General features: G+C 36.3%; 1 protein-coding gene across 12 annotated transcripts in view; it reads right to left on the minus strand.

Moving 5' to 3' along the window:
* Positions 1 to 96: 96 nt before the first annotated feature.
* svilb (supervillin b) overlaps positions 97 to 14857 on the minus strand; it is a 68310-nt gene continuing 53549 nt past the window's right edge. For 10 of the 12 annotated variants that reach the window (XM_067363880.1, XM_067363878.1, XM_067363881.1 and 7 more), the window contains 16 exons: positions 13758 to 13913; positions 13317 to 13453; positions 13070 to 13217; positions 12834 to 12979; positions 12039 to 12214; positions 11774 to 11921; positions 10717 to 11014; positions 9883 to 10037; positions 9692 to 9797; positions 9067 to 9274; positions 8335 to 8468; positions 7726 to 7881; positions 7487 to 7630; positions 7229 to 7350; positions 5575 to 5730; positions 97 to 972 (listed from right to left, as the gene is read on the minus strand). In XM_067363880.1, the coding sequence (XP_067219981.1) occupies positions 886 to 972; positions 5575 to 5730; positions 7229 to 7350; positions 7487 to 7630; positions 7726 to 7881; positions 8335 to 8468; positions 9067 to 9274; positions 9692 to 9797; positions 9883 to 10037; positions 10717 to 11014; positions 11774 to 11921; positions 12039 to 12214; positions 12834 to 12979; positions 13070 to 13217; positions 13317 to 13453; positions 13758 to 13913 (2477 nt within the window). In that variant the 3' untranslated portion in view covers positions 97 to 885. Of the gene's footprint in view, positions 973 to 3264; positions 3291 to 5574; positions 5731 to 7228; positions 7351 to 7486; positions 7631 to 7725; positions 7882 to 8334; positions 8469 to 9066; positions 9275 to 9691; positions 9798 to 9882; positions 10038 to 10716; positions 11015 to 11773; positions 11922 to 12038; positions 12215 to 12833; positions 12980 to 13069; positions 13218 to 13316; positions 13454 to 13757; positions 13914 to 14857 lie in introns of those variants that run through there. The other 2 variants (XM_067363874.1, XM_067363882.1) reach the window with 2 other exon arrangements.

Below are 14857 nucleotides of genomic sequence, written 5' to 3' on the forward strand. Positions count from 1 at the left end.
AATGCATTTCGTTTCCCACTTCTGTAGCCTGTTTTGTCTCACGTTGTCCTTAAAATCAGTGCAAAGTTATACAAGACATTAGAGAATTTTGTTTTTAATATGCTTTCTTTATTCACTATTTCTTTTATCACAAAGAAAGTCTCTGAAATGCAGACTAGTGTGTGTTTGGTATAGAAACTGTACACAAAAGCAAGGCACTATACTGTACATTTAAATTAATATCTTTTCTTTCTCTCGTCCATTACTCCATGCTGTCCGAATACAAACAAACATGACGTCCCTCACACCTCAGGAAGAAGAGAGCATCACCACCACAAGCAACAGCCATTCACACGAGAAGAACACACAAAAAATACAGACGCGGCATGTAAACTCCCCTCGAATCAAACAGGAATATCCTAAGACATATGACAACATTAAGAGCGATCACACGGGATTTTCTGCCGTTTCTTTGTTTGCTACAAAGTTTATACAATTTCCAATTTTTCAGCAGACTTATCAAATGTACACGTAACAACAAAAACACATTGCAGATCAGACCAGGTGGAAATGTGAGCGAACGGTTTGACTCCATGTACTTCAAGAGATAAACACTTGTTTTAGATGTTACAGGGACTTACGCACTGCTCACAGACTGCAAATCGTTGTACATGAACATGATGAGAAGACACACACAGACATCACCTCCACAGACTTAATAGATACATCAAAAGTGGACGCCACAGCAGGTGCATCTGTAGATCCTAAAGTGACCTTTGACCTGACCGTTTACCCTGCTTTTAGTGAACAAACACCTCCATTAACCGAAAGAGGTCAAAATGCCGAGGTGACCGCAGAACCGGTGGACATGGAGGAAGTGGACAGTGATAATTCTGTCTTCAGGTTTTAAAAGAGTCCTTTGGCTTTCTTTAGGTTCACTTGCTTCCATCCGGGTAGAACGTCAAACTCTTCTCTCTTCATGTCTAACACTCTCTGAAAACACAGAAAATACTGCAGTGAGGGAAGGGAGAGAAACACACAGGAATATAAATATAGATACACTTACTGTTCAAAATGTTGGGGCCGGTAAGATTTTTGAAATACTTTTAAAAGTTTTTTGATTTGGCTTCATTTATTTGTTCAAAAAATACAGCAAAAACAGTAATATTATGAAATTATTACTACAATTTCAAAGAAATGTTTTCTGGTTTGAAGGTTTGGTTCATGCAAAAATGAAAATTCTGTCATTTACTCAGCCTCATGTAGTTCCAAACCCGTCAGAATTTCGCTCATCTTCAGAACAAAGATATTTTTAATGAAATCTGAGAGATTTCTGTCCCACCATTGACAGTCTACGCAACTACTACTTTGACGTTTTAAAAAGTTCATAAAGATATTGTAAAACTAATGAACTGAGCGGTTCAGTCCAAATTTTCTGAAGAGACACAATCGCTTTATATGATGAACAGAATGAATTAAGGCTTTCATTCATATAAACATTCATTAACTCAAACATCAGTTGTGGTAAACAGAAGCTCAAGCATGTTTGCTAGACGTGCGAGAACCAATGAGGTTCATTCTTGTGTGTTACGCGGCACTTTTGAGCTTCAGCAAGAACCATTGATGTTCAGTTTCGTGTGTTACACAGCAAGAACCAATGAGATTCATTCTCATGTTATGCAGCATGTTTGAGCTCACGCAATGAGGAACCAATGAGGTTTGTTCTCATGCATCAAGCAAGTATGGTTGAGCTTCTGTAAATAAAAGCCTAAATTTAATCTGTTCATCATATAAAGTGATTGAGTCTCTTCAGAAAATTTGGACTAAACTGCTCGATTCATATGTTTTTTGTTTGTTTTTTTCGATCGCTTTATGAACTTTTTGAAGCATCAAATTGGTAGTTGCGTAGACTGTCAATGGAGGGACAGGCATCTCTAAGATTATTTAAAATCTCTTCATTTGTGTTCCAAAGATGATCGAAAGTCTTATGGTTTTGGAACAAGATGAGGGAGGGTAAATGATGACAGAATTTAACACTTTAACCTGTAAATGCTCACCTTTTTTGAGCAGAAATCTGAACTTAAATCACTGTAATTCATGAATGCTTTGGAAAACAGTCACTTTCTAAAGATGACACTCAGCAGATTATTGTGAAAGGTCAATGCTGCAACTATGTTGTATTTCAAATATGAAGTTGATACCATAAAAATTGAGCCCCCTAAACATTTTCAAAGTACCGTTTTCATGGTAATGCATTATAATGCAGCCATTACTCCAGTCTTCAGTGTCACATGATCCTTGATTTAGAGCTCAAGAACATGTATTATTATCATCAATGTTGAAAACAGTATACGTTTTTTGTGGAAATCATGATTCATTTTAAGGATTCTTTGATTTATAGAATGTTTAAAAGAACAAAATTTATTTGAAATCAAAATCTTCTGTAACTTCATAAAAGTCTTTGCTGTCATTTTTGAGGAATTTAATGTGTCTTTACTAAATAAAAGTTTTAACTGTTTTTTTTTTTTTTTTTATCTTACTGACCCAACTATTTTAAACAGTAGTGTACATGTGGACAAAGAATCTTAAATTTGCAGAAAAGCCAAGAGGAAAGGGTTACAGTAGCACTGTGTCCTAACTAGGCGCTTTGTGTTTCCAGCGCAAAGTCACTTTTCTGCCCACGTAAGGCAAAACGCAACATAAATCAGTCAAAAGGATAAGATTTGACGTTCATATACAGATAATGTGGGACTTTGGAGCAATAAAAAAATCACTGTAGGTGGAGCAGCGCTAATCTTCTTGCTGTTTGGGCACAAACATACATTAAAAATTATATGTTGTCTAAAACTACTTATTATTTACAGGGTACAATGTGCAGACAACTCACTGACTTCTGGTTGCTTTATCATAGCAAATCACTATCTGTGTGACACTGACATGGAAGAGATATCATTTATTGCTTGCTTATCACGTCACACCTAGTTAGGACACCGTGCTCTCAGAAAAATATTCCCAGAAATGTGTAAACTATTTGTGGAAAAAAAAATAGCTTGTGAAGAAACCTGTTCACATTGTGTTTGTGTGCATGCATGAGTGCTTGTGTGATTTAATGTGGGTGTCAAAGAGCTCTCCTGGATTCTGCAGGACAAAAAGAGTTGTCCAAAGTGAGAAAGACACAGGAAGGAAGGCGAAGCACAAAAGTGTGGCTGTCAGGAAATTGCGTTTAAGTTGTTAGCATAGAAACAATCGATCCCTGTGACATCAGTCCATATCAGAGATACTTACCTACTCAGATTTCCCTACAACCCCGCCTAAAACGGCAAAACATTAAATTCTTAGTATCTAGTTACATCATATGTTAAGCAAGCCATTCATAGGCTGAGTAAACCTACTCAACAAATTCAATTTATCAATAGAACTTAAAGGATAAACAGAACTGAAAATTCAATATAGCTATTAAAACTGGCTTAAACAGAATTAATCTTGTGAGTTAGGGTTGACATAACTGGTTAAAGGTGCAATATGTAAGATTTTTGCAGTAAACTATCCAAAAACCACTGGGCCAGTCTTATATATTTTGTTCACTTGAGTACTTACAATATCCCAAATGTTTCCAACTATTTGTAAATCGTGAAAAAATTGCAATTAACCAAGGCTCCGGGACGTGTGAGGAGTCGCCTGTCAATTGCATCATACCCGCATTACCCTCGGTTTCCGGTTTTATTTTGTAGAAAACATGGAAACACCAAAGAAGCTTTAATATTTACATGTTTTAATACACAAGGGAACAACTGTTTTGATATATTTATAGACAGAAAACTAATTGTTGTTATATAGCTCAACACGTTTAGTCTTATTGATTAAATCTAATTTTCTTGATTTTTTGCGAGTACCATGCTTTACCATGCCTCAGAGAAAAACGCTATTTTGTGAAGTAGCTAACATAGCATAATCAGATGCTGCTTTATTTTTAGTAACAGTAATACAGAATTTTCTCCATCATATGTTTAAAAATTAATTGCATGCCATTTATCAACACAAGCCATCCAGCATTTAATATGATATTCTAAAATCGATCTAGTTTACTGCAGTGTGTCTCAAACAAGTGTCTCACAGCAGCCACCGAACGAACGCACAGAGTAACGTTATAACATCATTTTCAACACTCTCAAATTATATCTAATATGATAAACAGAGCTGTGTTTTATGGAAGCCCGTTTCTGCCACAAAAAAAAAAAAAAAAAAAAAAAAAAAAAAAAAACCTCAAAAATGAAAAGCCACTAAAAAAAAAAAGATGAATTGCGACTTTTTATCTCAGAATTCTGACTTTTTAACACAATTGCGAGTTATAAAGTCAGAATTGCAAGATATAAAGTCGCAATTGTGTGATAAAAAGTCAGAATTTCGAGATATAAAGTCGCAATTGCGAGTTATAAAGTCAGAATTCTGAGATATAATGTCAAAATTGCGTGATAAAAAGTCAGAATTCTGAGATATAAAGTCGCAATTGCAATCTTCTTATTATGATTATTATGATATTGTTATTATCGTGCAAAATTCATTAGTGTATCCATTCTGTTAAAAACAACTTTTATTGTCCAAATACCTTGACTGTAATTTGCAGAATTGCATGATTCTACCCTTGAGTTGCAAAGTTAATGAAACATGATAGGTATTGGTTGTTTTAGTATTAAGCCCACTAGATGGCAGTAAAAGCTGTTTTTTCTCCTTGAAACGCTGTGTACAAGGTTACCATGGAAACATTCTATATGCATATTCCTGCATAATGCATATGTCCGGAGACTAATCTTTATGTGTCTCCTCCAGTAAAATCAATATTTCTTTATTGGTAAATCGGCGCTTAAAATAATCCTTTATGATGTCCTCTATTTTATGTATAATAATAACAAAGCAGCAATCCTGATGGTCAGTCGCAATGAAAGGAAACGCAATCAAAGTAAGAACTGTGAGAAATAACGTTTCACAGTAGTGAGAAAAAGTCAGAATTCTGAGATAAAAAGTCGCAATTCATCTTTTTTTTTTTTAGTGGCGGAAACGCGCATCCATAGTGTTTCCTCATACTCATGACCGGAAAAGCGGAAGCAGCGCCAGCAACTATGGCATAATAAAAGTTCCACTGCTCGCGGTCCTGCTCTGCTTCATACTACAGTAACATTAATAATCTCATCCATGAACATGATTTCTGCCCGAGTCCTATCCCAGTTCTTTTGCACGGGCTGTGAGCTGAAGACCACATGTCCAAAAATTCCATGCTCAAATTTGCTGTCATCAAGCTACGCCTTTGTTTTGAACAGGCCTCTAGCGACCGCTAGTGGACAGAAAATCTTACATATTGCACCTTTAATTAGTAATTTGTCATTTTTCCCCACACACATTGAATTACTGTGTTTTGAATTCCGGATTCATATTTAAAATCAATAGAGCATCTGCTGCTCAAAGCTGCAGTTATGTTGTTCTGTACTGACATGAAGAAAAAAGATTCAGGGATGTGGACATTTTTTGCAATGGTTTTATATTTTTACACAAATCCCAGGCTGTACAGGCAATCTCTCTCATATTAGCATACGGCCTCACCTCAAAGTCCTCATCGGTCAGGTACATCTCGAGTCTCAGAGGGTCGACGCCGTGTGGAAGGGGACGGGTTTGCAGCATTGCTAGAGGATAAGTGCTCTGACAGAGTCGAGCCAAAACATCCTCCACGAGAATGATCTGGTTACACACCTCTGCCTCCTGCACACACACACAAACACAATATATCAATGTCACTACTATCACACAACCGCAAATCAAAGCTTCAGAATTTTATCACAAGTAAACAAAGGTTTCGAAACGTAAATCGAATCGGAAGTTTTTAATGAATGTACTGTACTTTTGTGTGTGTGTGTTTCTAGCCAATCTCTGAAATATTTTATTTTATGAGGGAGTTTGAGTTCAAAATAGTTTTTAAAGTTCTTATCCATTAAATAATGAACAAATGTTGCCAAAAATCATGAAGCCTTCAAATATAGAGGGTATGCATAGACGTCACTTTCCCACAGGAACGCGCTGCCTCAGCTGGACTGATTGGCAAAAGAAGCTGCTGCATGACTGGATTTAATAGAGGAAACTGCGAAAACACGAGTAAAACAAACGAACAGGCAAATCTGCCTGTGAATATTTTATATAACTACAATATAGGTAGGTTTAAATCCAAGTAATCACTTATATCAATGTTATATATATATCGTCATATCGTCCAGCACTAAAACTTATATAGTTTGTGTCAGTGTTTATTTAAAAACCCAGTTATGCAGAATATAAAATGATAAATATTTAATTGATGAGATGTCAACACAATATATAACAATACAATACATACGGTATGATTTTACCCCAAAATCCAACATTTTGACACAAAATGATAACTGCAAATCCATGTTTCTTTGCCTGGAGTCCAGTTGTTTTTGTGAATTGCAGCGACCTATTTGCTTCTTTTGCTTTCAGCAGTCTAAAAATATACCTCAGATTTTGTGTCAAAGCTATTTGTACAGTCAGTCGCAAAGCTCTTTCCCATTTTGGATGTGTTTTGTGTGTTTTTTGCGGCTGAAAACTAATGCTGCCACTCAGTCTTTTGCCACTCAGTGGGCGTGACCGCAGTCTTAATGGTCGATACCCTCTATTGTTGTTGACACTGACAGAAGAGGTGGAGGAAAGCTTGGAGTCAAAAAGGTTAAGAACCACTGTTCAAAACTATATATTTTTCCTGCCTGCTGGAACAACCATCATTATCAGGAGTGTGTCGATGAAGTCTTAAACACTGTCTAGTTAGAAAACTTACTAGGGTTTGGAACAGAGCTAAAGAAAGAAATGGATCTATAAAAATATCTATCGCCTCTGGTTTGCTTAGTTGGGGGCACATACTATTCAGCAATATTATATGACTGCACTGACACACTATTAGATGATGATATCATTGTTTTCTACAGAGCTGCTTCATAGCTGAATTGATCTTTTTTCATATTTGATGAACTTTACACAGTCATTGAACGAAGCTGAATCAACACTGAACTGACCTCAGCTGAACAATGACACCATTTTCTTTTTAGAGCTGCTTTATAGCAAAATTGATCTGTTTGCATCATCAAATCCTTATTTTCCTGTTTATCCCTGCAAAGCTGCTTTGAAATAACCTGTATTGTATAAAGAGCTATATAAACAAAGGTGACTTGACTTGATGTCAGTGTCTCACCCTCTCTGTGATTTCAGCAATGTCCTCCCTGTGCTCCCAGCTGGGGAACATGTTTGTGAAGGTCAGAGGCTCCAGTCCAGCATGGATCAGGTATGACTTCTGAGGCTTCTTCTCGTTCTTCTCTGCTAGACAAAAAGAGGCATCAGTATGCACAGCATAATCTGAACAGAAACCACATCTGAAGCAGGATATATATCATTAAAGATGCTAGTTCAGATACACGCTTCTGATTTGCTGGCTAATAAGGCTGTCAATCACCTCTGCAGTACTGCAACACGGTTTCCATAGCGCACTTCCTGTCTGAGTCCCAGCGGATGCGGGCAGAGCCGGTGCTTTCTGTATCCTGCGGCCACCAGCCCTGCCACAGGTAAACTTCATGATAGTTATCCACTAGGAACAGAGCTGGAAAGAGAAGAAAACATGCATCATTTGTGACTCATTGTTTCCATTCTAAGATAAAAGTTCTAAGAGTTCAAGAGTGTCATTTCTTTTTTTACCTGGTTGCGGGGCAGAGTACAGATCCTCCTGTAGGAACGGCAGGGAACAAACAAGGTCTGCAGCTCTGGATGGGTTGAAAAACTCCTGCGCCACAAACTCACCCGAAGAACTACTGAGCTGGAACAGACGCGGAGTGAAGTTAAACTTGCCAGGGTCTACAAAGAGAGAGAAAGATAGAAATAAAAACACTGAAAAAGGGTATTTGAACCTGAGAAAAAAAAGTCTTTCTTGTGTAAAGTCTGAATGATGGAAGACTATGAATTCTTATGATATGCATTTGCATTATAGCTTGTAAACATATGGAAGCCCATTTCCACCAAATAAAGAAAATAAATGCTTTGTAAATCATGAGATATAAAAGTCACAATTATGACATAAAAGGCAAATTTATGACAACTCAAAACAATGTCAATTTTGACTTTTAATGTCACAATTGTAACTTTTTATCTGATAATTATTGCTTATAAGGTAATAATTATGATTTATCAAAGCATTCTTTTCTTATGCGTTGGATATGCACTTCCATATGAACTCGTTATGTTGGAGATGGATTATTTTCGGAATGATATTGTAGCGAGGGACTTCCCACTCTCCATGGTGTGTTTTACCTTGCAGCATGCAGTCATAGGCCTTACGATCCTTCCTGCCTAATGCTTCCCAGAATTCCACTGGCTCGCCTCCTTCCTCACATTCATGAATGGTCACATTACAGCTGCTGTGAAGTCCAGCCTCCAGCGGTCGTCTTTGAACACAAATATGAGTCAGATTACAATCATAAAAACTTACTGTAATGCAAAATATGACATCAAGAAAACCATATATCATTGGTTAATAGATTTAATTTACACCAAAATTAAAAGTAAGGGGTCAGTAAGATATTTTAATACTTTTCAGTCTCTTATGCTCACAGAGGATGCATTTATTTGATCAGAAATAAAGTAAAAACAGCAATATTGTGAAATATTAGTACAATTTAAAATAACTGTTTTCTATTTGAATATATTTTACTCCTGTGATGCAAAGCTGAATTTTCAGCATCATTCCTCCCATCTTCAGTGTCACATGATCTTTCAGAAATCATTCTAATATGCCGATTTGCTGCTCAAGAACCATTTCTTATTATTATCAATGCTGAAAGCAGTTGTGCTGCTTAATCTTTTTGTGGAAACATTGATACATTTTTTCCAGGATTCTTTGATGAACAGAAAATACAGCATTTATTTGAAACAGAAAACTTTTGTAACACTATAAAGGTCTTTACTGTCACTTTGGAGCAATTTAATGCGTCCTTGTTCACGTGTTGCGTTTTATACAAAGATTTTTGTGCGTGAAAGACTCACTGTTCTTTGATCTTGTCTGCGGCGGTTCGAGCTACATGCCGTGTGTGTGTTTGTGTTTTGCAGCCGTGCCACAGGTAGATGAGGGCTTTGTTGATGCTCAGAAGGACCATTGATGTGCGAGATCGCAAACTGCTGCAGTGACAAGCCACTTCCAGCAGGTGTCCCTCAATGGGTATCTCACCACGTGTACAGTATAGACGCCAATCATCTGAAAGAGATGGTCAAACAGTCCAATATTAATATGCTGGTTTACAGCTTGCACAGCATACTATGTTTAATAACAATAGTACTTGAAACAAAAAAAATTAATGTATTATTTTCACATGAGCTCATTACATATATGCAAGCAAGGTATATATATGGAAAGCCAATATTGTGTAAAAACATGAACAGTCTGAATAAATGATGAATGTAGACAGAGATAATTGCTTTGTGTCACACATAGCATGGCGAAATAGAAGGTCAAGTCAAGTACACTGCATGATGGGATGTGCTCTGGTCATATTTGCCCATTTTGGGTAATCCATGTATACAAAAAAATGCACATACAATGAATAGTATGCATGATGTACAGTACTTCAAAATATTAGGCAGTCTCCCAATCCTAAAATACCCAAAAACTTACTCTGAATGTTCTCCTCATCTTCTTCTCTCTTCCCAGAATGCACGATCATCCCGCCATTGAAACATTGCAGAAAACAGGGCGGCTCCTTCCCCTGCTGGACCTGCATCTGAATACGAGTCACAGCAGCAGTGAGCGAGAGAAAGACAGAAGCGGAAAGCAGTCACAGCATTAAGTTCAGCATCTCGTCCTACCTGTGCTCCTCTCTCTTCGTCCAGCTCAACAGTCATGAGCGCAGATGTTCCTTTCTCACTGACCGTAGAGTTTCTGCCCTGCCAGAAGAAATAGCAGCACTTCTCCCTACCGGGACCCGCACTGCGCACCTGGTCTGGCTTCTGCCTGCTGCCCACTGCACACGGACACAAACATCCAATGACACAAGATTAGAGAAGCGAGAAACATTTGTATACTAGTGCATGAGTTTAAAGAAGGCGTATTTTATACTCCTGTAATATTTTAATTTTTCCTGAAGTCCACTTGCTATATAGCTTCAGTCCTAACCAAGTATTATGGCAATATTTTTATTAAAAAGTATTTTTATCTGTCCATACTAAAACAAAAATGTGCAACAGCACAATAAAAGACAATCAGATATCTTTATACATTAATAATTTTTGTGAACATTTTGTTTCCATTTTAAAATATACACATTTTTAAAAAAAAAGACAAAATTATACATTTTAATATTAAACATCTTTTTCATCTTTTCTTCTTCTATTGTGTATATATATATATATACACACACACAATATTTGATGTTTAATATATATATATTTAATGTGGAACATTATCTCAAAATAATTAAATTGGAAAAAGGAATGAGATTGGTAAAATCCTGTATAATTCTCATAATATAAGAATGTTTATAGGCTATTACACTTTTCCATTAAAGCAATTTTTCAACAACTTACAATTCCAATAAGCAAACAGAGCTATATTTTACTGTACAATGTTCACAGACATAAAACCCTACAGCATTTGAATGCTGACAGAAATCCCAGCTCATTAGTCCCGGTGCAGTTACTGACCTGCAGCGCTCACCATGTACTTCCATTTCACCACATAAGCGTCTCCCTCGTGAAACTGGCCGATGCTCTGCTTGGGCAGTCGGCTGTAGTCAAACTCCAGGATGTGCCAGACATCAACGGCAACAGTGCTGATCTCCAGAGACCGCAGGCAGTCATCCAAGCCGTTCTCCACTGGACCGTGCCCACGACCCACGTCCTGACCGTCCAGAATTGTGCTGATGGGCGACTGCAGGACTGGCAGCATCAGAGAGGCGCTGTACGCCCGGAACTCAGAACGAGAATCTGAGCCCAGAGACTCCTGAGATGGGCAGCAAGAGGGATTGAAAGAAGAGAAAGAGAAGTGCAAAAACAACAATAAAAAACAGGAAATGGAAAAGTTGTGTTCAGATAGAAGGAACAGCTGGAAATCATTCTTTTTCACTACAACACTAAAAAATAATTGTACAGTTTAATATTTTAGTATCGCTTTCTTTGTTATATACACTACCGTTCAAAAGTTTGGGCTCGGTAAGACTTTTTTTTTTGTAAGTAATTAATATTTTTACTCCGTAAGGATGCATTAAATTAATCAAAAGAGAAAGAAAATGCATTGTTAATATTGCAAAATATTTCTATTTCAAATAAATGCTGTTCTTTTGACATTTCTATTCATCAAAGAAGCCTAAAAATGTTCAGTTTCCACAAAAAATATTAAGCAGCACAACTGATTTCAACATCGATAATGCAAATCAGCATATTTTATATTTTAAAATATATTAAAATAGAAAAACAATTATTTTAAATTAAAATAATATTTAACAGAATTACTTTTTAATGTATTTTAATTAAATAAATGCATCATTGGTGAGCATAAGAGACTTCTTTCAAAAACATGAAAAAAATAGTACCAAGTTCTAACTTTTCAATGGTATTGTAAGTTTAGAACCAATTATGCATGGGGTGGGAATCAGAATCATTACATTCCTCTCAATTCCTATCCTTAATAATGGAGGTCAAAAGATTTTTTCTCTTTAGCAGCTGTTTATTGTGCTAAAATCAGATACACACAGCCACCCACCTTCTGCTGGAATGGGTGTTCGATGACATTTTTAGGTGACAGTCTGGAAACATCTTTCCAGTCCAGGAACTTCTCTTTAAACAGACTTGTTTCATTATGTTCGGTCAGTCTGCCAAATATGGCCCAGTCTGGACGACCTTGACCTTTCCTAAAAAATAACCACACCCACAACTTTACACAGACTATAAAAGTTCCACAAACTATCAGATGATTCTCAAATTTGAGTGGATAATTAAAGTAATCTAGTGGAAATGCATGAAACTACCTTGGTATGAGTGTGTTGTGTCCTCCAGGGTCCAGAGGGTTGATGTCACAGTTGGTATAATCAAAGGTCCCGTTCCAAAGGTGCTTGGCCAACTGAAACGCCACCTTCCTCTGTGCCAGTGTGACCTCTTTTCCATGCCATACATACACTTCACTACCAAAATCAAATACTATCACCTACAGAGACAAGAAAAACAAATATAGATAATATATATTATTTCACATTTATTCTGATGAAAATGTGGTTGTCCTAAATGGGGAAAAAGTTATTATTATTAAATATAATAAAATATGCAAAATAGAAGAGTATAAAACCCCTGAATATTTAATTGACCCATTTAAATAAATAAATCAATGATAAAATACAGTTACCACAAAAGTCGAAGAATGTTAAACTATTTCATATTTAACCACAGTGTCAATGCAAAATATAATGTACAGATGTTAATTCAAAATAACTAACGTGTGTCAGATCATTTTTTAACAGATTGTTTAGAGCCAGTGTAAACTCATATCCACATATATTCAGATGAAAATCTGGTTGTCTTAAATGGGGGAAAGCTTTATTTTTAATGAAATAAAATATGCAAAATAGAAGAGTATAAAAACCTTTAAGAATGTACTAAATGTTTAATTCACCTAATTATATAAAATAAATTATAATTGCAAATGTATCAGTTACCACAAAATGCAAAGAATATTAAACTATTTCATATTTATGCAATAACAAATAATGTATGAAGATTATATATATTTATACAATATCTAAAACCTCAAAAAAATATTGTTTTCTGACCTCTTTAGATCCCAACAGTGAACTACGAGGCACTTTCCCCCAGAAATCATCATCGGGAAGCAGTTTATCATCCACCAGACGAAAGATACAGTTTGTCTCCACAATGGCACTTTCAAACATCTCATCCTCGTCTGGAGATCCAGCCGCTGTGATCATTACACACAGAGAGGGAAAAATAGTATTAATTTCAGATAATGGCACATAAATGGTGTCTATTTTGATTTCAGGGTATGTACTTTGGTAGCTGGCTGGTCCTCCCAGGATCTTCCAGAACTCTGCAGCAGCGGGGCTTTGTGCGTTCGTTCCTTCTTCAATCGTCTCCACCAGCACTGCTCGACAACCAAGGTCATGGTTCAGCTGGATGAAAGTGGCCAGTTCTGATGCCTGGATGTCAAGTGGAACAATATAGCAGTAATGTAGAATGCTACATGATAATATGAAGAATAATGTGGCTAAGATGTCAGAGCATCAGTCAGGTCATACCTTGGCTCTTTCAATAACATTTGCAAACTCCCCAATCCAAACGAAACAGTGTTCAGGGGTAACCAGTAGAAAACAGTCACCGCTGTTCAGAGAGGACACTCTGGGCTCCACTAGTCTAGTCTGGACATGCCGTCGACCTGGGGAACATGATGCATGTACAGTTAAACACACACAAACAATCAAAAACTCATACTGCTGCAGTGAAATATCACTATATTACTATTTATATCATATTCCATGCATCTTGTGGGTGTTTTGCAGTATTCTAACCAAGAGTAATGTTATTTATGTCCTTTTTCTGTCTTTGTGAAGCCAATCAGAACACATTTGATGTTTGGACCCATCAGATTTCAATGTTGCCGGGGCTATGCAGCTTATTCCAAACATCACTTTATCACATTGCGCCTGGTTAGAGACAGTGTCAGAGTGTTACAGACTGACCTTTGACCTGCATGAGCATGAGTTTTTTGTAGGGAGCTGCGCTGTTATTGGTCATCTGCTCTGAGATGCTGACACTGCGCAGACTCACACTGCTGTAGCTTTCTTTACTGGCCAAACCAGCCAGGGCTGCGTCTGACAAACTGGAGCTCTTGCTCACTGGAAAACGTGTAAAAAAAAAAAAAAAAACACATTATTACAATAGAAAAACAATATATATTTTAAAAAAGTTTAAAAAAGTTAACCTCCCATCCCACTCAAAATGACATTTTTTCTCTTCATGATGTATCTCTCGGCGGAGGGCGGGACTAAATATCCTCCACAACTGACTGCAAACTGGCATTCAGATTGGCCTCCATTTAATTAGCAATGCCCAATTTCCTAATGATCCAATCAATTCCCAAAGGACGAAATTAAATCCTGCCCCTACATGTTTCTCGTTTCAGAAGCCATTTCACTCGGATATAAGTCACAATAGGGAAGAAAAGACTTGCAACTTTCAGTTTCATGCAGACACAATTTTATTTACAAAAATGCACATTTTTAAGCAGAAACCAATTTGCATGTTCTTGCTAACTTACAGCAGTATTTTGACTTAATTAGCAGTCTTTAACAACTAACATATGTAAGTTCTTTAATCTTTACCTTAGATATTTGATTTATTTTGAATAGTTATGTCTCTTTTTTCTTTTTCTTTCATTCTTGTGTTGTAACTACCACTTTTAAGTTTATATGTTATTCTCAATAAAAAAAAAAAAACATGTACAATCACACACAAAAGAAGCTGTGTTATTTAAGTATTATCTGTATACTTTTATATTTAATAATATTTTGAATTCTCTTTTATTTTTTATATTTTCTGTTTTCATTTTGATTCCATTTTAGTAATTTTGTTATGTGCTTTTGTCATTTGTTTTTAGATATATTTTTATTCAGGTTTATTTTTATTCCAGCTTTAGTCATTTTAGTACTTCAATTCTAGTTGCAAAGGCAACATCTCTTTAAGCGTTTCATGTAATATATATATATATATATATAATCTTATTTCAGACTTATTTCAATTGCTGAACATATTTTTAATAGGTTTAGTTAGTAACACTGAA

The sequence above is a fragment of the Chanodichthys erythropterus genome, chromosome 16, assembly GCF_024489055.1.
Source record: "Chanodichthys erythropterus isolate Z2021 chromosome 16, ASM2448905v1, whole genome shotgun sequence".
In the NCBI taxonomy this organism is placed as follows: Eukaryota; Metazoa; Chordata; class Actinopteri; order Cypriniformes; family Xenocyprididae; genus Chanodichthys; species Chanodichthys erythropterus.